At 40.6% G+C, this 25,098-nt stretch overlaps 1 protein-coding gene across 3 annotated transcripts; it reads left to right on the top strand.

Moving 5' to 3' along the window:
* Positions 1-1,478: 1,478 nt before the first annotated feature.
* frk (fyn-related Src family tyrosine kinase) lies at positions 1,479-22,276 on the top strand. Of its 3 annotated transcripts, XM_047574026.1 has the most exons (10): positions 2,666-2,681; positions 10,453-10,609; positions 10,708-11,134; positions 14,988-15,109; positions 16,673-16,836; positions 16,951-17,119; positions 17,423-17,581; positions 18,865-19,046; positions 19,957-20,122; positions 20,226-22,276. In XM_047574026.1, exons 3-10 carry the CDS (start codon positions 10,746-10,748, stop codon positions 20,432-20,434), a joined length of 1,560 nt encoding a protein of 519 aa, XP_047429982.1. In that variant the 5' UTR covers positions 2,666-2,681; positions 10,453-10,609; positions 10,708-10,745; the 3' UTR covers positions 20,435-22,276. The 3 variants fall into 3 exon arrangements, with proteins under 3 accessions (XP_047429981.1, XP_047429980.1, XP_047429982.1); XM_047574025.1 differs by lacking the exon at positions 2,666-2,681 and adding an exon at positions 1,479-1,543 and having other exon boundaries at positions 10,453-11,134; XM_047574024.1 differs by having other exon boundaries at positions 2,665-2,681; positions 10,453-11,134.
* Positions 22,277-25,098: the final 2,822 nt, after the last annotated feature.

The raw sequence follows: 25,098 nt of genomic DNA, 5'->3' as shown, positions 1-25,098 counted from the left end.
CCTCCCCTCTGCAGCGCCCTCCTCCCTTTGCCCGGCTCCTCCTCCGGCCCCTCCTTCCTTCCGCTGGTGGCTGGGCCCTCGCTGGTCGTGGTAGGCCTTCCTGGGGTCCGGGGGGCCCCGTCGGTCGGGGCCACGCCCGGCGCCTTGGGGTCGGAGCCTGAGGGTGTGGGGGGCTGCCTGAGTACCACCCTGGGTGTGTCCGGTCGCTCCGTCGCGCTGGGACTGGGGGGGCTGGGGGGGCTGTGGGGGGTGGGGTCTCCGTCCGCCTTGGGGGCACCCCTGCCACCCCGGGGGGTGGATGGGGGGGTAGCTGATGCCATTGCTCGGATGGTCGGTGTTGGTTCTTCGGGGTTTCCTGGGGGTCTGTCGCATCCTGGTTGCTGTTCTGGGCTGGGGGCGGGTCTGCGTCGGGGACTTCCTGAGTCCTGGGGCCCTCGCCCGTCTGTGGGTCCCATGGGCAGCTGTTGCGCCTTGGCCTGCTGCGGGACTTGGCCCTCACTTGCCTGCCTCCTAAATTGCACTCACCTCACACTCCACAATACACTATGTCGCCCATTACAACCAAGGCTAGATACACCACACACACCCATCCCAAGTTTTTAATGCACCTCACCTTAGGGGTCCACCCAGGATCGGTCAGGGTCAGGGCAGGCTGCAGGACAGTAGTGTGCTGCAGTCCTCTGACCCACCTGACCCTCCTGTTTGCCCCCTGTCTTAATGCACCACACCACATCCAGGGTCACAGGGTCACGGTGTAGGGGCTTGCTTCCTCATCAGGGACTGAGGAAGCACAGTAATAGGGACACTGTCACTTTTCATTATCCATTGGCACGGCTTGGGGGCCTGGTCCTCCGCTAGCAGGGGGATCTTGGGCTGGCGGTCTGTGGCCCCACGGCCGTTGGTAGGGGTATCTACCTAGGTTCTCTGGTGTCCTCTTGGCCTGGCTTTGTCTCCTGGTGCTGCGTGGCGACGGGTTCGTGGCGGCTTCCTTGGGTACCCGGTTGTTCCCGTATCGACTGGTTCAGGTGGTGGCTTGGTGCTTCCCCTCTCCCTTCGATGGGGGGCTGGGGTCTCTCCCTGGCGGGTGGGGGTTCTCTCTTCCCGTGGTCTCCCTGGCCCGGGTGCGCCAGGGGCATGGGGCCGGCTCCCTGGCCCCCCTGCTCGGATGGCCCGTCCCTGGTTGGGCGCTGGGCCGGTGCCCGTCTGCGGGGGCTTTGCTGGGCTCCTGGGGGAGTCCTCTCGGCTGGAGAGGTGTCCATGGCTGCCCTGCGGGCGGGGGGTGGGGTCTTTGGGGGGGGTGTTGGCGGCGGTGGGTGGACGGGCTGCGGTGGCTGGGGGGTGTGGGGGGTATGGGGGGCTGCTCTGGCCTGCACCGACTTGTGCTCGCTTGGTCGGTCTGGGGGTGTTGGTCATCGTTCGCCATCTGCGCTGGGGTGTGGCTTGCCCTGTGGCTACGGTGGTTCTCTGGTCCTGTCACCCATGCGCCCCACACTGGGGTGGAGGCTCTCGGGCGCTGGGGCTTCTGACCTGACTCTGGGCCCTGGTAATGGTCTCACTCATATTTAGGGAATGCCCACATGCATGTGTGTTGTCACCTGCCAGCCCGTGCTGGATCACATCAAAAAGAATTGATGAGTCCCGGCTATTAAGGGCTGGATTATTGTTTTCACTCTATCACTACGTGCCCTGTGGCAGACTTCTCTCCTTCCATTGGGACACCCTTACCCCCCCTGGACTCTCTCATCTCTCCAGAGATGACTGTACCCAGTCATACTTGAGTGAGGTGACTTGGGAAGCACAGAACCCTGCACTCCACTAGTTCCTACTAGCACCACATGTATCTCCTCCACTGTCCATCCTTCTACATCTTTTCTTTCCTTTGTTCCCCCCCTCTATCCACTGAGGTGTAGCACTGCCCTCCCTGCCACACAAGGTCACTACACTCAATAAAGATCAACAGGACAGTTCTCAGGGAGGGCTGGTGATGGTCACACTCACGCACTGAAGTAATAAAGCTTTCAGCTGCAAGAATATAACTGCATCAACCTCATATAATGTTGACACCCTGTGGTGTTCAACTATGCAGACAAATGCAGACAAAAAAAAAAAAGAAAACTCCGATTCAATCGCATTGTCTGGGTGTCTCAATCATGTAAACCACTGACTGTTTACCCTATATATTAGACTAGTATCAGCAAGACACACAAGACTATCAAGATTCAAGAGTTTATGCCTTTCAGTGATGTTACATGACGATAACTGGATGGCTTTTTGTCTAGTGCCTTGAGAGTTTGTTTATAGAGTGTTTGTAGTTGAGCAAGTTTTGTTTTCACAGCTTGTGTCCAGCTTGTGATGCAGCATGTGATATGTGAAAAAAATCATTGCATTTACATGCACGTGAAAAAAAACAAATTATTGCCTTAATCGGACAGGAGAATTTAAGTGCATGTAAACACATTACTCCGACTAAAAATTCTCATTATCCGATTGAGACACCCAGATAGTTTTCAAGCAGATAATCCGTGTGCGCATGCTCCACACGCTCCACGTTGGTGTGTGACCCCAGAACAAAAATGTCCAAGAAAGCCAGTCGTAGAAGAACAAGAGGAACGGAGACGTCAGAAGAATTGTCAGAGGGATAGCGCGGATCTTACCTGCACCAGAAGTAGAGCGAACATTAAGTATGAGATTAAAAAATGTACTATTATCCGTCTGGTTGTTTTTTGAAATGCCGGTCCGCCGCATGAACGACTCTTGTTTATTGTATCACGTAATAGGTCAACCGGAAATTGGACCGTATTAACGTGGTATTATCCCGCAGAAAAGACAAGCATCTCCACCTAGTGTGGAAGAGGAGAACAGTTATTCGATTTTCTTGCACTGCATGTAAACTGGGACAAGGACTGTACTGTCGAATTTTGAGCATAGCTCCATTAAGCTCTGCATGTAAACGCATTGAGTGCAGGCCTGGAATTTCGTCATTTTAGGGGCAAGGCCACTTAGCCTCCTGTGTTGTCAATGTGTGTTTTTGAGGGCACAAAGGCCAAAAGCCAGGGCACCAAGGCCATAAAATAAAACAATGATTTTAAGTTCACGTCTTTGATGAATTCAATTTAAGGACTAATGCCACTTCTGTGGAAGACTGGAGTCTCAGCTAAAATTAACAAGCAGGTAAAGAAACATCTCTTACACTATTATGTCTGAAGATTTGACAATGTTGATTATATCTAACCTTATCAATCCATCACTCACTTCAAAAACTATCCTCCCATAATTTTGTTCAATTGAGACTGAAGAGCATATTCAGACTGCACTGCTACACGGATTTTTGATTAATCAAAATTGAGTCTGGGGTGCATCAAAATGTTTGACTGTAAATGGAACATATACTAGCATGCAGGCTACTGATTAACCCAGACCGATATCTCAATCAAGGAAAATTACTGAGGAAATAAAATGAACTAAATAGATGACATAGAAAACATTTCTGATCTCAAACATTCTGATATTTTTTAAAAAATAGCACCCTCATGTCTCAAGAACTGAAATATTAAATTACAAGCAAATTTGCAGAACACTGCAACACTGGCAGTAACAAAACAGTGCTAACTGTATAGATTAAAAAAGTGGCTATGAACAGCCAGCACATATCATGTATCATATTACGGCAGGAACAACCAGTAGTAACATCCATGACCTTGGGCTTGAAGCTCAACAAAGGAAAAACTTGACAGCAAGCTAATTAGCGTTTGTCACAGGCTACAGTCGGTACTTGGCACGTTAAAAGTTGGTCAACATTGTACGACATAACGTTACTGTACAAGCAATGCTTATCAGTAACAAACTTAGGCCCTATATGTTGAAATTCCTATCTTATATCGCTTTCACACTGAAAATCAACTTGGGTCGACACAACATTTTCAGACTCGCCTTTGCTACGCTTTCATATCGGCAAAAGTCCTGGGTCGGACCTCCCGCTGTGAAAACTGCGTGTCTGTTTTTTTGTCCCTCATACGTCATTGCGTACATTGCAGATAAAGTTGCAGTTTGTTAATGACCTGAAGAATGACAGGTCAAACCCCCGCTCTTTCAAAAGGCTGCTGATATTTGAATAAATCACTGTGTCCTGCACAGAGCCCGATATCTGCCGCCGAATCTCCTCTTCTCCTTGGATGCTGTGCACTTCCATGATCGTTAAAAAAGTGGGATATACAAGCTGTACAAGGGCATAGAATTGGGTGGAGATGCTTGAATACCAATATTCAACCCCTACTGTGTAATCACTATCAAATTCAGTACAACCGCTGTCCTCAGTGTTTAGTCAATATAAAGGTCTGTTTCTGCTAGAAGTCCCGCCTCTAACCTTAATATCGCTCTCTGAATGACTGCCAGTATCTCGCTAACGTACGTGATTTGCGGACTTCTAAAGCCCTTGGTCAGCTGACCTGAGGGTCTGGAAAGGGAGTAAGAAGTTAGAAGTTTTGACAGGTAGGAGGGGGCTGCTCCATTCTGGGCTTTATATACAAACAAAAGAAGTTTAAAATCAATTTGAAATTTAACTGGCAGCCAGTGGAAGGAGGCAAGGACAGGGGTGATGTGGTCTCTCTTTCAGAGACCCTGTCAGGAGTCTGGCTGCAGCGTTTTGAATTAATTGTAGACGGGAGAGAGATGACTGATTAATTCCGATGTAGAGAGAGTTGCAGTAGTCCAAGCGGGTGGTAATGAATGCATGGGTAACTTTTTCTAGGTCTGGGAAGGTGAGGAATGGTTAGATTTTTGAAATGGTGCGAAGTTGGAAGAAGCTGGCTTTGACTACTGAGTTGACCTGTTTATCAAATTTGAGTTCTGAGTCAAAGGTGACACGAGGTTCTTGACATGGGGTTTGATGAGGGTGGATAGGTTGCCGAGACTGTTGGATATCAGATTGACGTTGTCAGAGGGGCCAAAGAGAATGATTTCGGATTTGGATTCATTTAGCTGAAGAAAAATTTCTGCCATCCAGGACTTCATTTCCTTTATGCAATCATGGGATGTCGGTGATTTTGGATTGATCGTTAGGGCTGAGGGGGAGATAAAGCTGGGTGTCATCAGCATAGCAGTGGAAAGAGATATCGTATTTTTGAATAATTTGGCCAAGGGGAAGCATGTAAATGGAAGAGAGAATGGGACCTAGGATTGAACCTTATGGAACTCGGCAGGAGTGGGGAGCTGGAGAGGAGTGTGTGCCAAAGTTTACGGAGAATGATCTGTTGTTGAGGTAGGATATGAACCAGTTCAGTGCAGTGCCATTTATTCTGGTGGTATGTTGGAGACGGTCTGTAAGGATGTTGTGGTCCACTGTATCGAATGCAGCACTGAGGTCGAGAAGAATTCTGAGCGGATTCTGTGCTGTGATTTGTCTTAAAGCCGGATTGGAATTTCTCCAGGATGTTATTCTGATGCAGGTAGGGCTTTAGACAGGAATGGGAGTTTAGAAATGGGTCTGTAGTTTTGGGGCTGGGTGGGATCAGTGTTTGTTTTTTTCAGGAGAGGCTGGACAACTGCATGTTTGAAATAGGATGGGACGGTACCAGAGACAATGGAGCTATTGGTGATGGAGAGGATACTTGGACCGGCCGTGACAAAAACATCCTTCAGGAGATCGGTGGAGATAATATAAAGAGGGCAGGTTGCTGGTTTCATACTGATGACAATCTGTGTTAGGGTGGGTAGGGAGATAAGAGCGAAAGAGTTCAGTTTGGATGAGCAGACCTGGGGAGCGGCAGTGCAATGGGAGGAGGGATGCAAATTGTTTCTGATGGCTTCCACTTTGTTGATGAAAATGTGAAGAATTCCATACATTTGGCAGGGGATACGTCAAGGGTGGTGTTTGGAGGAGGACAAATGATAGAGTTTATGGTGTTAAATAAGATCTTTGGATTATGGGCACTATTGGAAATTAAATTGGAGAAGTATTTGGTTCTTGCTGACTTGACTGCTTCCTGAAATTTGTGCAAGTGATTTTTTAGGATCTGGAAGGAGATCTGCAGCTTGTCCTTTTTCCATTTTCTTTCTGCCTTTCTGCACGATTGCCTGAGAGTACGGATGTTGCCGTTGTTTAACCAGGGGTGAGTTTTGTTTTTGGGTTTTTTAAGTTTGAGGAGTAGAGTAGGATAGAGTCTAGGATGTTGACACTGGTTGAGTTGAACTGGGAGAGTAATTCCTCGGTAGGGAGGGGCGAGGAGGGAGGGACATCAGAAGTCCAAGGTGCAGAAGATAGATATGCCTCAGTGAACAGTCTGGCTGTGGAGGAGGATATTATACGTGAGTATGTGCAAGTAGTTGAGGTGTAGGATCAGAATGAAGATTTGTAGAAAACTTGATGCACAGGTGATCTGAGATCCCTAAATCCTCAACAGTCAAGGTGGAAGTGGTCATGCCAAGGTTAAAAACACGATCTAGAGTGTGACCATGGTTATGGGTTGGGCCAGAGACTCGTAAAAAGTTGAAAGGCTCCATAATACAGATAAAATCAGAGACTTTGTTATTAGATACAGTGTCAACATGAAAATTGAAATCACCAGTGATTAAAATTCTATCATGTATGAAGACCACAGAGGATAGAAACTCATCATTGATGGCAAGACAATGACCCTAAGCACACAAGCCATTCTACCAAAGAATGGTTAAAGAAGAGCAAAGTTAATGCTTTGGGATGCCCAAGTCAAAGTCCTGACCTTAATACAATCGAAATGTTGTGGAAGGACCTGAAGCGAGCAGTTAATGTGAGGAAACCCAACAACGTGACAGAGTTGAAGCTGTTCTGTACAGAGGAATGGGCTAAAATTATTATATTGTATATTGGATCGTTTTCCTCAATACATGAATGACCAAGTATAACACTTATGTCTCATTTGTTTAACTAGGTTCTCTTTATCTACTTTTGTGACTTGTGAAAATCTGATGATGTTTCAGGTCATATTTATGCAGAAACACAGAAAATTCTAAAGGGTTCACAAACTCCTAAGCACCACTGTAGCCAACGGCATCTCACCTGTGACCACGCTAGTATGAGCTAACTACAGGCACGCACACTAACACAGAGAAGAGGACACTCACTACACTTTGGCTCAAGCAACAGCCAATCAGTCGCTCAGCAGCGCATGTATTAGCCTAGTCTGAGAAAGCTTGAAGTAGACTGAATAATGTTTATTTGAACCACGAGGTACAAACAGAACATATTGCTTTTACAGAGTTGTATATTAAAGAGAGTCTGGCCAACTCAAATCATGGGCACCATGTTAGATACATCGGAGGAAAGATTCTACAGTGTAACCCAGACCTGGGCATTTTACGGCCCGCGGGTCACTTACGGCCCTTTGGGCATTCCCGTCTGGCCCGCAGTATGTCAGTCATAAGCACAAATGAACAAGTATTTATGCTGTGCATGCAATACGACTGTGTTGCTTTTATTTTGAGCCATGATGTATTATTTACATCATGGCACTGTTAGTTCGTTAATTCTTCAAAAAGTAAGCTTGAAACAGCTTCTTGCCATCTATTAACCCTCAAAAGCCTGAGCGGATCGCTTGCATCCGTCAAAGCGGCTGATTTTGAATTACCGTAAGTCACAGTGGTTTGCGAATTGACAATATTCATTGTGATTGAACACTGGTTAGTTGTGCTTTTGCCTGGAAGACCTTCGTGACATCTCAAGGGTATAACTAACTTTGTTTTTACCAACAAATTCCTCCAAACAAGTCTCTCTTGCTGGGGCTCCGCGATCGTTGCTCTCCAACCTGCAGCCGACAGCAGCGGTGCGTCATCATTACCGTAATGACCGCGTTTTTCTAGAATGCACAACTTGAATATTGTCCATCGGGGAGTTACGGTAATTCAAATACAGCAAGCTTCTCTTTGTGGGCAGACGGACATTCAGGTCGTAACCCCATCTGGCAGATGTGTCATGTTGAAATAAATCACTTATTTTCACCATTAGCAGGCCTATAAATTGTTAAGTCCCTTGTTCGTGTTCAGGGTAACCGGGACCGTAACATGACCACTCAAGAATTACAACGGAGTCAGTAAATAACTGAAGGTGGTTAATTGCATCCTGACAGTCTCAACAAACAAGTACAAATGGGGGCGAGGAAGGAACAAAGGTGGTGTGCCAAAGAAATTAACTTAATATAACAAAATGAGGCCTGAGCTACCTTCATCTAGTACAATAAAAACACACAAAAGAAAATCTACCAAAACTACCACCAACCTAATGTTTTTAGACAGAGGAACCACTGTGTGTTGAGCTGTATAGCATACTCCCAGCTTACCTAACACCTAAATAAGACAAACCTGGGTTGAGTTACCAAGTTGATAACCAGCATCATGATACCGCTTATCCAGATTGCCATTGTTGTGGATAGGTTCAACTGGATTCCCAAGGCGTAATATACCGACGATTTGTCACGCCCCTAGACGTCTGATACTGATGTAAAAGATAACCTTCCACGTCTGTATGAGTCGCTCTGGGTTCTCGATTGACTTCAATGTAAACCCGCTCGTGGCGGTAAGAGATGTTTAGAGCAGAGGCCGCTGCCCCCCATTCATTACAATAATAACCCGTTCGCGGCAAAATATGACGCTGCGAACTACAATCTGATTGGAAAATCGCAGACCCTCTGCCCAGAATCGAAGGAGAAAAGATTCAAAGTGAAAGCCATAACATGAGGCTATTTTATTGGTGAATTATGAGTGATATTTTGATGTGTTTAAGTTGAGAAATACTGACGATCTCATTAGAACAAATCCTTAAAATAGTGATATAGAGTCCTCGGTTCTCCAATCAGATTGTAGCTCGCCGCGTCATATTTACCATTTGTTTACTGAGTTTGGTTCTGTTTTACTGTTACGGGCTTATCAGCACACAAACCATATGTATATGGGCAAAAATATAAGGCTATAAACAATACTAAATAAAGAGCTGTTTGGGAGCTGAAAGAGCTGGGGTTCTTCTGTGGGAGCCGTGACATAAGAGCCGAGTCTCAGAAAAGAGACAAATTTCCCAGTTGGGAGGCAGAACTGATTGGCATACCTGCCTGATGGCAAATGGAGGCACGCAAAATACAATTGTTCTGCTGGCTGGATGTGGACCACGGGCCTTGACTTTTACATGTCTGTTGTAGGACACATATAAACTAAAGTATCAAGGAGATAATCCACCCTTGGTGTTGCTTCCATGCTCACCTAAGGTCACTCTGACTTATTATCTCATGTTTCTGAATTAATATATAGAAAATACTTGATACTTATCTGACTTTTTAAAAGACAACCTTTGATCATTTTTCAGATGATTTTTTTTTTTTTTTTGGTCAAACTGTATATCCCGTTTTATTGGGATTAAATTATCTTTCACAATGAACAATAATATTATAACACAGTATTTCCAGGTGCTGTCCTCCAATATGACCTTTAGATGGCATAGTTACTCTCTATAAAGTACTGCAACACCACCTACAAGATAGCATAAACTGAGCTTATTGTTCATTAGGAAGGTGCTTCTAGTTGGTTGCTGTCACACAGGCACATGCTCATAGAACCTCAACCTAGAAATTCACAGTAGGATTTACATGTCCACAGAGTTCTGCTCCAATAATTGTGGAAGAACACAATTTACACAATTTAAAACAGCTGCTTTGTAAAAGTGTCTCTCTTTCAGTTGTGGTATATTGTCTTAACATATGACAGTCCCTCATAATTAAAGATATACGATTAAGCATTGGTTGTCCATGATATCCCAAGCTTCCATAATATGTCCATGAAACTCCAACACTTGATCTGAAAATATGTCCAGGTATATGTTTTGGGAACCAAAACACACTAAAAACATGATGCAGTTCTGTATGTTGTCTGGCCTTCTTCTGTTGTCCCTTGATGTGATTCCATCATTCCAACAGACTACAGTTTGTAGGTCGCTGTTGCAACCACTTTGTCATAAAATTCGGCTTTACCGATGTGAAGATGTAAAAACATAATTTAGGAAAGGCAAAATTACTGTTTGTGATGTATGTTCATTAGCAAACCATTAGTAGTAAATAGTACATCTTTGTATCTGTTAACTAACTAAAAAATAAATAAATGTGAATTTATAAATGACAGTATTAATATGAGTACACGTGCGTGACTCTGTTAATTATTGACCCGGTCATGTTGATGTATGAGGAGCCTTGTGTGGTTAAATTCAGTATTTCCTCAATTACAGATGTCTTTGTTTACTTTTATTACCGGAGATTATTACCGGTGCGCATGGAAACGTCCAAGCTGGACTTAAAAGTATATGGAGTTTTTTTTATTCAGTTTGTGCAGAAGTTAATGTACCTTATAGAGTTAATGTGTCTGAATGAGGTATATTGTTCCATAATCCAGGATCTCTGACACCACCTTCCTCATAGCTATCTGTGTTATCATCCACGGCAGGTTTTTCAAGCTGTGACGTCAGCTCCTGGCCGCTCCTCATTCCTCGGCAGGTGCTGGAGATCTATCTGAACCCAGTACCAGGAAACTTTTAAGTGGCAGCCACTTCCCCACACACTGCTGTGTTCACGGGGTGTGTGCTGAAGAAAACAAAATCGAGGTCAGCAACTACCGCCGTACCATGTTGGGATTTTTAAAATGACTGTTTTTTATGGACAAGAGAAGGGATTCATGCAGACCGTTTCGTCTTTACTCCAGCCCGCAATGACCAGCCGTGATTGATTCCAAATTATACCATGGAGATCGAGAAGTGCTTTGCTTCATGTTGGCAGAGATGTTTGGCGTGTTTTAATAAATCCAGTCCACCCGAACATGAGGCCAGACTTGGGAAAACCGACATCGTTATTGAAAACCCAGGCGCCAATAGAAAAGAAATAGGTGAACCAAGACCTTTACCTGCGTTACCTGTAACCAGTGTGCCCGGGGAGTACTACATCGCCCTGTATGACTACAATGCACGTACCGATAAGGACCTGAGCTTCAACACCGGAGACACTTTAGAGGCGCTGGACAAAAGTCCCGGTGAGTGGTGGTTAGCCAGAGCCCTCACCGGGGTCTCAGCCTCCAAACAGGGATACATCCCCGCTAATTATGTGGCGCCTGTGGAGAGCATCGATGCAGAACCGTAAGTAGCTACTGTGGGTTTTATAGAGAGTTCTCTGAAACTAATTAGGGGTTAATTTCAAGTAAACCAAAACGACAAAATAAGTCCAATGTAATATATGCATTTAAAAATAATACAGTTATTGGATCTGTTGACATTTTTTTTGTATTAAATAAAAGAGAAATGTGCCCCGATGTGAAATTGATCATGGCTTTGAGTGAATAGTTGATTCAGTTGATTGGTCGGTTAAATCACTTTCCTTCCCGTAAAGCCATTCTAGAATCATCATAGAATGTCCTTACTACCCGAGGGAATAAAACACCATAACCACTGAGTGAAAACGGATTTCAGTCATCCCCAATACAAAAATAGTTTATGTGAAAATATCCAAGTGGCAGCCATTTTTGTTTTGTTGGAGAACGGATTTAGACATTAGTTCCGAATTTAATCCTTTAAACGATTTTGTTACCGTTTATAGGATATTTTTTTTAATTTTTTTTTCAAAAAATAGAAAAAAGACAGTCAGATTTGCGATATTTTCATACACCATTAGTAGTCTAATGATACACAATACGGAAGACAATTTGACTTCAGTAGGGAGTAGGGAAAACCCAGGCGTATTTATGATGGCAGTGCAGTTGCGGCTTATGTTAATGATGTTTTTACTGCCATACACTTAATGGAACATAGGCAACGCCAAGTGTCACAATTGCCGCGTTTTCATTACCCCTAGAAATGCGTAAAACCTAAATATCGTAATAAAACATGGTAGGCTAATGGAAACGCCTACATTTCGAAAAAAAAACTCTCAAATATATCAAAAACATTTTATGCTCTTATGTGGTGTTTTTTCAGCGCTACCCTAGATATAAAATTAGATTGCCACCCAAGTGCAATGGACACATTTTTTGGCATTGCCCCGTAAATACCAGTGACTGTATGTACTAGGTCAACACCGATGTCACCCGAGATGATGACGCAGGGGTCATGTGACCAGTTCATTTGAAGTCCAGCTTCCTCAGAGAGAAGTCTCCAATTAAAGATAATTATGGGATATCGCGAGACTAGGAGAGTTACAGCTCATTCACAGAACTCTTTCAATGGAATATGTACAAAGCTCATTTGTTAGTAATGTCTGATACCACGATTTCCTTTGCGTAAAGTAAAATTCAGCCTAGTAGTCTATCAGCGATGCAGATCCGATGCTGATGTATTTAAAATCATAGCTTCGTAAAGAATACACATCATCAGAGTAATATATAATAATTTAATAATACTTTAAACTCAGAAGTATATTGAGGTAGCACCCTCATCTACTATATAGACAAGCTAATATAACAACAGAAAAATGACACAATCATACATGCCTGATGCCAGTTCAGCTACTACAATGTAGTCTGGGATTTGTAGTGCCAATGGTGCGCACGCAAAATACATGGGGGCCAATTCTGATAGATATAAAACAGTTGGCCTTCAGTTTGTCATGTGTGCCATAGAATGACACGATTCAACCCTACGTGGTGGTCAGAGAAGAAGTATTCCTCATGGCTGTACAAAAGTGATATTGGAAAGTATGTACAAAAATAAATAAATAAGGAAACAAATAAAATAGACAGTTTTGTTCGCTGCCACATGCATAATGAATATTATTTATTGGTTTATTGATGATGTTTATTTTGCACATGCATGCTATATATACCCATATTTATCCTAAAGTTAACATTTTGGTCCACGACCCACCCCATGGATTGGGGGGTAATACTGGAATGGTTTGGGCACCCCTGGATTAAAGTAATCTGCCAACTATTTATTTTATTCAAGTCTACAATGAGGATTTTTTCAGAACTGTCCTACAGATGTTGCCTTGTCTTATTCAGTTCACTGTGGTAAATCCTTATAAAAGGTATAAAATTCTCACAGAAAACGCAGAAATCTTTACTCAGAAAAGACACGGGTAGGACTATTTTATTATCAAAACAGTTGCTAATGAACTTTCTTTTGATATATAAAACATTAGCTCTGTTTTAAATTACTAGATACAATTGTGTTAAGGTGTGGGCTATTGTAGCTGTGCTTGTTATTTAATTAGGTACACCAGTGAAACTGGTATTCATAAGTTGTTTCAGAAAACAGGGAGAGCTGTTGCTTCAACTGTGTTTTCATATTGAAGACTGGTTTGTAGTACTATTGAATTGTGTTGTACCAACATGTGATCCTGTTATTTTGGCAAGCCCAAATAACAAAAGCACAGTTGTAATTAATTTATTGTAATTCAAGACAGTTTAACAGCTCCACAAAACACATTCTTCATGACTTTCTGTAGTTGAAGGTGGAAACCTGACTTTATAACTGTCATTAAGGGTATTTTGTGCAGGTGTGTTAAATTAATATTCATACGTTTTCAATAGTGTACCTAATAAACTGGCTAGTGAGTGTTTTTCCCAATAATGTTGATTTTATTCTATACTACTTACAACAAAGTAGTTAGTAGCTAAAGTAGTTTAATTTGGTGCAGTTAAAAACCACCCTAAATTGTAACAGTGTATATACTATAGTACTGACGATTCTCATTTTGAGTGTTATTCTTGAATTTGAAGGTTTTACAATATATTACGGTCTTGGATTGAGACACTGCAAATATGTCCCTTTTTGATCATGTTTTACTTTAATTATAGGCCTTGTTTTCCTGTTTTTAGTTCAGAGTTGTGTCTTAAGTCTTGGCTGAGACAAGTTAATCATTGTGTGAGACCGGGAAATGTGTGTTGGCAGGTTAATCATTTCCATGAAGGTACAGTTCAACAGCAACTACGAAAAACACTAATACATTTCCTTTACTGAAAGATGTAGCTTCATTTTAGGGAAAGATTATGTCATAGAAAATTCCAACACAGTTTAGCAATGTTCGGTATGTGGCATGTTCTCAGCTGTAATCTGGTTTTTCCTGTTTTGTTTACTAGAATAAAAATAGGTTTCTCAATCAGCCCAGGCATTATTTGTGTCACACTTAAGCCTAGTTGCAAACCGGATTTGCTGGTGAATTTTTATCTTCACACAGTGACGCAGTGACACATGTTATCAACTACACATCTGTGTACGAGCCTTTTTACAGTCTGCTACCTTAGACTTCCTACTTTCAATTGGGGTTAATGCTCTTCCTTCATTTTGTCACCATTCTGACGAAGGCAGCGCAGCAGATTTTCATTCTTGTGCTGTCACTTCAGATAGGTTTGAATATTAAGCCATTGTAATATGTAATGCTTAAAAGGTGACTGTGTTCTTTATATTTCCTGTACTCAATGAATGTCTTAAAAAGGACAAAATTAACAATTGTAAATCCTTCTTTTAGTGGTTTCAACCTGTTTTAAATTTTATTGTACACTAATGTAGAACCATAATTTAACACACAGCAGAGTAGAAACAAATAATTGATCATCCCACCTAGAAACACAAATAAGACATTATAAAACTAAAATGATTTTTGTTTTATTTCCCTCTTTAAAAAAAGCTTTAAAAAAAGATAATATTTTTGCTGAAAACCAGTAACTTTACATATTGTATAGCATATATAATCAGTGTTTGAAATTCTGTCTAATCAACATAGATGGATGTAACTTAAAAAAAATAGAATAAGGGATGTCAGTTCATCAGAATTGAGAGCCTTATAAATATTAGATTTTTTTAATAAATGATAAATACATGTAAACAAAAAACTTCATGCGATTTTATTTATTTTTTTAATGTTGTGGTACAAGTACATTATGGTAATAAGACATTCATATTATTTATTCATAAAGTGATAATTTGCAAGTATTTTACAGCCTTGACCGTACGTGTTGGCTGACACAAGCATATATTTGCTTGCATTCTATTGCAGATGGTATTTTCCTGACACTAAGAGGCTGGATGCAGAGAAGATGCTGTTGGTCGAAGGGAACCAGCAAGGTGCCTTTCTTATCAGAAACTGTGAAAGTCAGAAAGGAGAGCTTTCTCTCTCGGGTAAGCATAATTAAAAATAGTATTATTTTTTTCAGAAACCAAAAGTGACGAGTGAATTTTACATCTTTTGTAGATTCTGTGAGTAGCAATGCACTGTGACTGGTGTACAAATCAGTATTTGTCCGTAGCAAAGTTTCAGCCTTCATTAAGGTTTTTATGTAAGTCACATGTTTTACTTAAATCCGGACTTTAAGTCCTACATGATTATGGCACGGGACACTTTGACAGACAGATGGATGCCATCACAAGGTACTAGTTGCTACATTGGCACCACTTGTTCATGCTTCATCTATTCAACCAGTTTTGTTCACTGGGCTTCCGAACTGCGCTTTAAGGAGGGTGATGTAAGGTTTAGGCCATGTAAATATGTTTCAAACCAAATTTTTGAATTCTGTGATTAAGAGGGAAATCAACTATTGTAACTGTATTCTATCGCTTACGAATAAACTTTGAATTCATAAGAAACACAGACTTAAGATCAGTTTAATGGGTTTGCTGCTACATGTAGCATTATCTTATGATAGCTAAAGTTAGTTAGTGCCAGTAGTCGCTTCACTTTATGACTTTATGACTTTATAGAAGTACTACAGTGACCTACATTTTAGTTATTGCAGTTATGTATCATTATTGTAACCTTACAAGTTTTGTTTACAAAGAAAGTGAACTATAAAAACAACTAAACAAGGACAACTGGAGTGATGTACCAGATGAATTAACGTCTGACTGAAGAACCTTACCCTAAAGTAATCAGCCAACCATCACATTTCTTTCATTCCAGCACTGTTGCTGTTGGTGTACATCTCTGCTTTGAAACCCATTTCACACCAAACATTGTTTAGCAGCTCACACTTGATGGGTTGACCTGAATTGTTGGGTTCAGGTTCATCTGCTTGAACAAATAGAGCGAGCTCTTTGCTCCCATAAAAGCAGTGTGATAACTTTATCTCTCTCTGTGCTAATATGTCTTTTCATACTGGCCTTGTTCTTTCCAACGTGGTTGAATTCTTTCCATGTTCATTCGTTAAAGCCACCCACTGATGACCTTTCACCATTTCACACTCACCAGGTTGGATTATTGATTCTTGTTGTCGTGGATAGCAAAATGCTAAATGAAATTTAATTGACTTAGTTTTATAAATTCTAAACAAACTGACGTGCAAATATTTTTGTGTGAGAGCATTGTTAATGTTATCTCTGATAGTATTTAACTACAGCCTCTGAATCTGGACCAGTAGTTAATGCAGCATTAATCCTTAAACTACATGGTTAGTTTAGTAAATGCTTGTTTTTATCTTTATACATCATATAAGAAGCTGTAGCTATTGTGATAGTGACTATAACAGATTTGATAATCAGTTTTCAAATTGAATGAAATGACTGTGGAATGTGAAAGATGTTGCTGGTTATGATGGGCATGCAGATGATTTTCAGTGATTAGATGATTAACAAGAATATAAACATTTCTCATTTACAACTTGTTGCTTTGCCCAACATGCTTATTGATGCATACTTATATGGGTCTTGAGTGTAGAGTACATCATGGTGTGTTGGCTTATCTTTCAGTGCTCGACAGTGGAAGGGTGAAGCATTACAAGCTGAAAAAACTGGAGAATGGCCAATACTTTGTGTCAAAAACCAAATCCTTTCAAACACTGAAGGATTTAGTGGAACATTACTCCAAACAGTCTGATGGCCTCTGTGTGCGTCTGACTGAGCCATGCAAAAAGGTAAGACACATGGCACAGCAGCGTATGCACTGAGCACATTCTGTTTACCTTTTTAAACTCCACCATTGACACTTGACCCCCTCCCTACTCCCCCCACCTTTCCTGCCTATGCAGATGGAGGCTCCACAGACTCACGGTCTGTCCTACAACACAGCCGACGTATGGGAGATTGATCGCACATCCATCAAGCTGCTGAGGAAGCTAGGAGCTGGACAGTTTGGTGAAGTCTTTGAGGGCCTGTGGAATAAAACCACACCAGTTGCAGTGAAGACTCTAAAACCTGGTGCACAAAAATAATTTTTATTTGTCTAGTGCTGTTCCAAAAACACAATCAGAATTTCCAAGGTTGACGCTGAAGAGTCCTGATGTTTCATGCATTTATCAAACATATTGACTAAACTGTCTCAGTTAAATGGCAAACTGTGGTTTTAGGGTGAAATTCGGTGTTGATTGTATTGGGCAAAGGGAAACAAACTGAATAATTAGCAGTGCTGGCATACACCTATTGACCAACAGAAATCAAACAGAAAAGAGCCAGTGTATAACACAAATGGCCGATGTCAACAACACTGCACATCTCTCCCAGGTACGATGGACTCTGAGGACTTCCTCAGAGAGGCTCAGATTATGAAGAGGCTGCGGCATCCCAAATTGATCCAGCTGTATGCCGTTTGCACCCTGGAAGAGCCCATCTACATCATCACAGAACTGATGAAGAACGGCAGCTTGCTGGAGTACCTTCAGAGTAAGATGACTACACTTTTTGATTTAACACATGTTCTCATGATCAATATGCTACTTTATGCCACGACTGCTGTTGAGTGTTATACTAAAGCAAGACCGCTGATTTAGATCATAAAGTCTCGTCCCTACTAACAGATATTTCACATTGTACATTTTATATGTCAGAGGGTAATCTAGAAGCCTTTCCTTAATGCAAACTTCATTATTCCCACTTTTCACAAATTATCACTTTCTCCTTTGTTAAATGTTACATGCAAAAGGAGGAGGAAAAGGAGGAATGTGGCTCATGCTGGACTGCTGTAAATACATACCAATATATTGTATACTCATTTTTTCCAGTTGTATTATTATAGCTATTTTTTGAATTGAGCCATAATGGCATGGCAAGATGAGAAAATGTGAGGAATGGAGGAAGTCGATGGGTTTCACAGATTATTATAGCTCTATTTAGTCAATTTAGGCTTGTAGCGGTTTTCAGTGTGGAAATATGTAACACGCATACTGCAATATAAAAACAGAATCTCTACATTTCTTAAATGACATCATGGTTAGACAGTATGGATTAGAGGTGCATGATGTCGGTCTCATTTAAATGGGTCCTCTCATATGAACTGGGTTCTGCACAAGGTCTTTTGTTAATTTTTTTAATTTTTTTTCTTGCCAACTTCGCAGCATTCCTTTTGCTCTGATGGTTTCAGGCTTTGGTTTTCGATGAAGCAGATTGGGAAAATTTGGATTTCTGTTAACATTAGTCAAGTAAAATCCAGTTGAATAGAAAAAATATATATATAATACTATAGCACAATTCAAATGCATACCAGTGATTGAACAGGTTCACCAAGAGCGTCTTTCTACCTGACTCCATCTGTCATGAATGAATAAAGGAATCTATCTATCTATCTATCTATCTATCTATCTATCTATCTATCTATCTATCTATCTATCTATCTATCTATCTATCTATCTATCTATCTATCTATCTATCTATCTATCTATCTATCTATCTATCTATCTATCTATCTATCTAAAAAAAAAGTATTGAGAGGACGTTTCGCTGTTCATCTGAGTAGCTTCTTCAGTTTTAAGAGACTGGTGGGAAGCTGAGGTTTAAAAGATGTTTTGAGAGAGGAGTAAAGGAAGCCATATATGTAAGACTGGAAAAACCTCTTAACAGAGGAGGTGGACTGAGATATAATCTGCCATCAATTTACAATACTGAATAAAGTAATTTTTCAAATATGGTAGGACTGTGACTGATTATTTGCCTTTCTACCCGAATTACAGAGGATAAAGGCGCCACACTGCGCATCTCTGACCAAATTGAGATGGCTGCCCAGGTGGCGTCAGGTATGGCCTTCTTGGAGTTGCAGAACTACATCCACAGAGACCTGGCAGCAAGGAATGTCCTGGTGGGTGAAAACAACATCTGCAAGGTGGCTGACTTTGGTCTCGCCAGGGTCTTCATGGTGGGTTTCACATATTGTGTCATATTGTATCATATTATGTGCACACACACACACACACACACACACACACACACACACAAATATAAATACACACATATATATATACACACACACACACTACCAGTCAAAAGTTTTAGAACACCCTCATTTTTCCAGTTATTTATTGTAATTCAAGGAATTGGGGGAAACTCTGACAGGAAGTGATCTGGGAGACCCAAAGCCACAACTGAATCAGAGGACAAGTTTCTGAGAGTTAACAGCTTGCGTGATAGGCAGCTCACAGGACAACAGCTTCAAGCACAGCTTAATAGTAGTCGTAGTAAACAAGTCTCAGTTTCAGCTGTGAAGAAAAGACTTCGAGCTGCAGGTCTGACAGGACGAGTTGCAGCAAGAAAGCCATTGCTAAGAATAAGACAAAGAGGCTCTCCTGGGCCACGAAACACCGCCATTGGCTACTGAAGACTGGAAGAAGGTATTATGGACTGATGAATCAAAATTTGTACAGAGTGAGTGGCACCCTGAACCAAAACTGCTACCACAGCATTCTGCAGCGCCATGCAATAACCTCTGGTATGCGCCTAGCTGGTCAGAGGTTCATCCTACAGCAAGATAATGACCCAAAACACAAGTCCAAGCTATGTTAAAACTACCTCAGGAAAAAAGAACAAGATGGTAAGCTTGAAAACATGGAGTGGCCAGCACAGTCTCCTTAAACCCCATCGAGCTCAGGAGAAAAACAAAACTGAAATTGCTTATTTGTTCTATGCTTTCATTTCAGAGTGCAATGACACAATAAACTGCATAATCTTCAGTAAAAAAAAAAATGGAAAAAATGTGGTGTTCTACAACTGTGTGTGAGTGATACTGATACTGATTCAAGATGTCACCTGTGTTTTCTATTGCATTTTAGAAAGAGAATGAAAATGTGTATGAAGCAAAAGAAGGATCCAAGTTCCCTGTGAAGTGGACCGCCCCAGAGGCTATCCATGACAATAAGTTCAGTATCAAGTCAGATGTTTGGTCATTTGGAATTTTGCTGTATGAGATCATGACGTTTGGCCAGATGCCTTACCCAGGTGAGACTTGTATAATTACTGACAAACCTCAAAATCCATGCAAGTTATATCTGAATGGAGAACTTTGGTTTGTTAAAGTACTTTTGTCCTTCTGTGACTCTAGAGATGACAAATTATCAGGTGGTCCAGAAGGTTCCCATGGGATACAGGATGCCATGCCCTGCTAGCTGCCCCAAAGTTTTGTATGAAATTATGGAGGACTGCTGGAAGAAAAATGAACAGGACCGGCCCACATTTGAGACCCTGCAGTGGAAGCTGGAGGATTACTTTGACCTGGATGTGACCTCTTACGATGATGCCAGCCGTTATTAGCACAATGAGCAGGATGTGACATATGGAAAGAAAAAGACTTCTCTTTAAACTGATTCTGAATCCCTTAATTCAAACATGAACACAGACTTATATTCCTACACAGAGACATATTCAAATGTAAAATAGAATTCCATTTTGAAATGAAGGCTTTGAATGCTGAATGTAAGTGAAATGTCATAAAGATGCTTTTATTACAGCAATGGTTTCTTGCTGCACTCCTGTGTAGTGTACATGACTGTAGGAGGTCGCTTTCAGCAGGTTTTTGTTTGTCAGTCTTGACTGACCAGTCCTATTGTTTTTAGCATGGCACACATTCTTTCCACTAGCAACCAGTCGAACTTTTAACTGAAGTTGCCTGAGAGGACAGGTGATTATTTTTTTCTACCTGAATGAGCCTTTGTGTCTTGTCTCTCTCAGCGGTGGTCTTAATTGTACTAATAGTATCCTGCTGATTGGCCGAAATGGTACGTTAAAAGAAAGTATAATAAGATTCATTACATAACCAAGTGTTTTAATTCAATCTCCTCTCTTTAGAAACTAACATAGCAGGGAGTCCTGTTGGTGTCGTGGAGGAAAGATGAGCCCTGTGAACATGAATGAATAAGTTGTATTATCTGGAATTATGACCGTATGACTAAATCATACAGGACTATTAATTTCTTTTTTCTTTTTTTTTTCTTTTTTTTGCAGAATTGAACTATATTGACATTTTTATTGATCTTGCAGTTTTGTAAATTTAAAGTTGAACCAAATGCTCAAGTCAGCACATTTTTACTATCTTTACTGTGATGGTTAATTCTTTCCAAACTTAATATACAGTAATAGTTTTTACTCTGAAGTTTACGAGGTTTCATGCTGAAACTCTTAAGCTAAAAAGCTAATTAAATCTAGTTTGTCTCCACCTTAAACATTCTTCAAGCTTAACATTGAAAGTCACTCCTCTGTAAATGTGAGCACAAATTATGTTATGATATTGCGCATTTTTGTTTTTCTCCTTTACATGCACCATGGTCTTATCTCACACAGGCTGCCAACGATTTTCCAAATTGCATGAAGTCCACCTTTTAGCTAAAGGCCATTTAAGCCACAATAAGTGACGACATTGATTCTTTTGGTTCATATTGCTACAATCTAATGCTAGATACTTTCTATTGGTAGAAGCAACACTGAAGAGATCATATGCCTAAAACTCACACAAAGAGTTTAACCGGGTGGTTTAATCTCATGCTCTTATGATTTTGTGTAATGTCTTAAGTGCCATGAACACATTCTTGTTAATTGTACATTGTAACCTTGACAGTGTTTATATATATACATACACCTGTCAGGCACAACATTATGACCACCTGCTTAATATTTTGTGGGTCTCTCCTGTGCCTCCAAAACAGTTGTGACTCATCAGAGAATTGACATTGGTCTTCTGAGGGTGTCCTGCGGTATCTGGCAGCAGAATGTGGGTTGAGGGGAGGGTCCTCTATAGATTGTCCCACAGATACTTCATCAGTTTGGACTCTAGGGAATTTAGAGGCCAGGTCAACACCTTGTACCATTTTTCTGTCAGGCTGTATCCTGCTGCTATCAAGAAGTGTTATTGCTTGGGGGTGGGGGTGTCTGGTCTGGTCTAGATGGATGGTGCATGTCTAAAAAACATACACATGAATGCCAGGTCCAAAAGTTTCCCAGCAGAGCAGTGAATTGTCTCAAGCTGATTAATGTTATTTACTTCTGACAGTGCCTGATCGGTGTATATATATATTTGTAATCATATTGTATTTTACCAGCTAATGGAGCAGTTGTTTGAGTTTAGTATACTAATATTAAAGTGATCAAGTGCTGACATCAGTCATTTCAACTTCTTTTCTTGTCTTGCTTAACAAAAGATTTAAAAAAAAAAAAGCGCAAAAATGGATCTCACCTGAACATAAACATGGACATACATTGACTCCCTTACACAGTAAAGGGATAGAATATAATTTAATGTTTCAGTTCAGTTAAAAATGACTGTAAGTGATTGTGACCAGAATCTTTTACTAGAGCAACATTTGGTTGCTACACTTTTGCTTTGTTTGGCAAATGAATGCACTTTGAGACCGTTTTTATTTAATTAAAACCACAACAATATTACGAATGACTTTATGGACAATGTTGTAGTTTGATATTATGTTGTATTAAAAATAACTTTAGCTGACTTGTACAGCTTTGATATAGGTTCTAAATTTGACCCATCCCAACTGGTGAATATAAGTGAAAATTACAAGAACATTTTACAACTTTTGGGATTACATTACTTCTGCCAGTGTCCTTGCTTCATTCCATCAACACTCGACCATAAAGGGTTCACAGATTCACATTTTCAATATTCACTACAAACCAAAATATTCCTGAATTTGACCTAAACGAATTGATATAAAATCACTATCAATACGTGATTAAACACAAACACTCAAAATTGATTTCACTTGTTTCCAATCATGTGACACAACCAATATAAGCCGGGTCAAAGAGCAAACAGGCTGTTGAAGGTGGGAAGGAGAAAGTCTTAGAATGGATAGAAGAAACAATGTGAGAGGATGAGGACAAAGAGGAAGAGGAAGACAGAGTGAAAATATCTGATGAGTTCAAGCAACAATAATTGACCAATATCACAGAAACAAAGGACAAGTTTGTGAGATTCAGGGTACAGTTGTGTAAAAACAGGGCTACAAGGAGGAGGAAGAACAGAAATTGCAAAGAGGAAAGCAGAATAATTTTTGTTCAATTCTGAGCAACTATGATAGAACATGTTTTCTGTTCATCAAAAGACTGATGGAAAAATATGAAATTTGTTTTGAGATTAAAAATGTTCTTCCCCCTGAGAACTATATGTTTTGAACAATGTGATTTTTATTTTTTGGTGCATTGTTTACTGACTGCTTGATAGTATGTATCATTTTGATCACTTTGTTTATGATTTGAGAGCAGTGTTTGGTTTTGAGCACAGGTTGTAAATAGTGCTTGAAGCTGAGGTTTTGTGTTTAATGTTTTCAGGAAATGGAGCAAGGTTTCAGAAATTGTGTTTTAGCAAATTCAGAAAAACTGTAATCAATGATATGTGTCCTCTATTTGCATTTGATTGTTGCCACTTGAGTTTCATAGTATGGATGAAATGTGCGTGAGTTCTGCTGAAAAGTCTAAGTGAGATCTGCAAATTGTGTTTTACCATGTGAAATGTTTTAAGGTATTGACAACAGACTGCACAATTAGCTAAATGAGTTCAGGCAACTGCGAATTTTGTTCAGCCAATGGTTTTTAGTGTTTTAGCAATTGAGAAAAACTGTAATGCGCAGTTTTACAAACGGCGCCCCATACTTGTAGTAAGTAATTTCATTAGTAGTTTGGTTTCAAATCTTGTCAGGATATTTTATGAGACTCATATTCATATTAATGAGACTAACACAGTGCTGGAGCACTGTGTTAGTCTCATTAATATGTTAGGTGTTAGTGCCAGTGAGTATATAACCTCATAATGCTACGGCTACATTTAGTGTTGGTGCCAGTGCAGTTGTAGCAGGGCTTCAGGTGAAATTAGTTGTATGCTCATTGTAACATGTCTTTCCCAATTCAATAGACCCCTTCACCGTTTGTAAACAATGTGACGTTTTTTTGAGGGGTGGGGCTTAGCTGGAGGCAAAAGATCTCAAACACTGTAGCCTGTAAATGAGGTTAGCATATTTCAATGGACTGTTTTGGCAAGAATGGACAAGAATATGCTAACACGCTCACACTCCGAGTCCGTGAATGTTATTTTATCATGATTAACTTTACATAATTTGTCAATTTGTCCATCACTCACTGGATGACAGGACTGCCCACCATGCAATGGCCAAACATTTTCAGGTACCTAATTGAAAAACCCAGTATCTACACAAAGTTGAAGGCATACAAATCATAGAGGGGCTGTCTTTATCAAGTGAAGTCTCTCCTACAAAGACATTACCAGAAGTAAATGGAACCACTGTGAAGGGTAATGTAGAAAAACAACTTCAGCTTTGGCACCCTTGAAACACGTAGCGTTAGCATTAGTATTAACATGTAAGAAGAATTCCCGAAATAATGATAAATGTAACATAATTTCAGTCACAACTTTGTCTAATCATGATCATCCAGGCTGAAACTGATGGTGCATTACATATTAATCTGACCTGATATGAAGTGCACATGTTGTTTTTTGTCTCACTCCAATCCTTTCTTTTAATCACCAAAGCCAAACCAAAATTGTTTACGACCAAGACGACACTTTCACGGATGACAGCAGAGCCAGCACAAGCCTCCATGGGGCCGTAAACAAAATTTCATTTAGGGGCCCCCTATTTTTGCCAGTAATATTGATTGTTGATTGTGCACACACCTACTATAAACTCATTGCAGCTCTGATTATCCTATTGTCAGTCGGAGTTTTTAAACATGTATGTGTTACATGGTGAGATTATGCTATTGTCTCAGGTGTAATGAAGTTTATTTTTGTTGCAACTCGACAGCAAGCAAAGTCAAAACTACTGTGAATCAGTTAAAATATACAAACATAATTTTTGGTTTATTATTTTTGGTTTCAAAAAACTGCAACAGCAATATGAAAAATAATTTATAGTGCAAGAACAACAATTAAGTGTAACAACACATAAACT

This window comes from Mugil cephalus, chromosome 21 (assembly GCF_022458985.1).
Source record: "Mugil cephalus isolate CIBA_MC_2020 chromosome 21, CIBA_Mcephalus_1.1, whole genome shotgun sequence".
NCBI lineage: Eukaryota > Metazoa > Chordata > Actinopteri > Mugiliformes > Mugilidae > Mugil > Mugil cephalus.
The sequence above is the reverse complement of the archived record's forward strand: the minus strand, read 5'-3'. Positions and strand labels throughout refer to the sequence as shown.

What these genes read in the sequence shown, in the direction of transcription:
- frk (XM_047574025.1), top strand. Translation starts at nt 10,746, where the DNA reads ATGGAGATCGAGAAGTGCTTTGCTTCATGTTGGCAGAGATGTTTGGCG. An exon ending in GAGAGCATCGATGCAGAACC is followed by an intron (nt 11,135 to 14,987) that starts GTAAGTAGCTAC and finishes ATTCTATTGCAG; the next exon opens with ATGGTATTTTCCTGACACTA. An exon ending in AGTGAAGACTCTAAAACCTG is followed by an intron (nt 17,120 to 17,422) that starts GTGCACAAAAAT and finishes CATCTCTCCCAG; the next exon opens with GTACGATGGACTCTGAGGAC.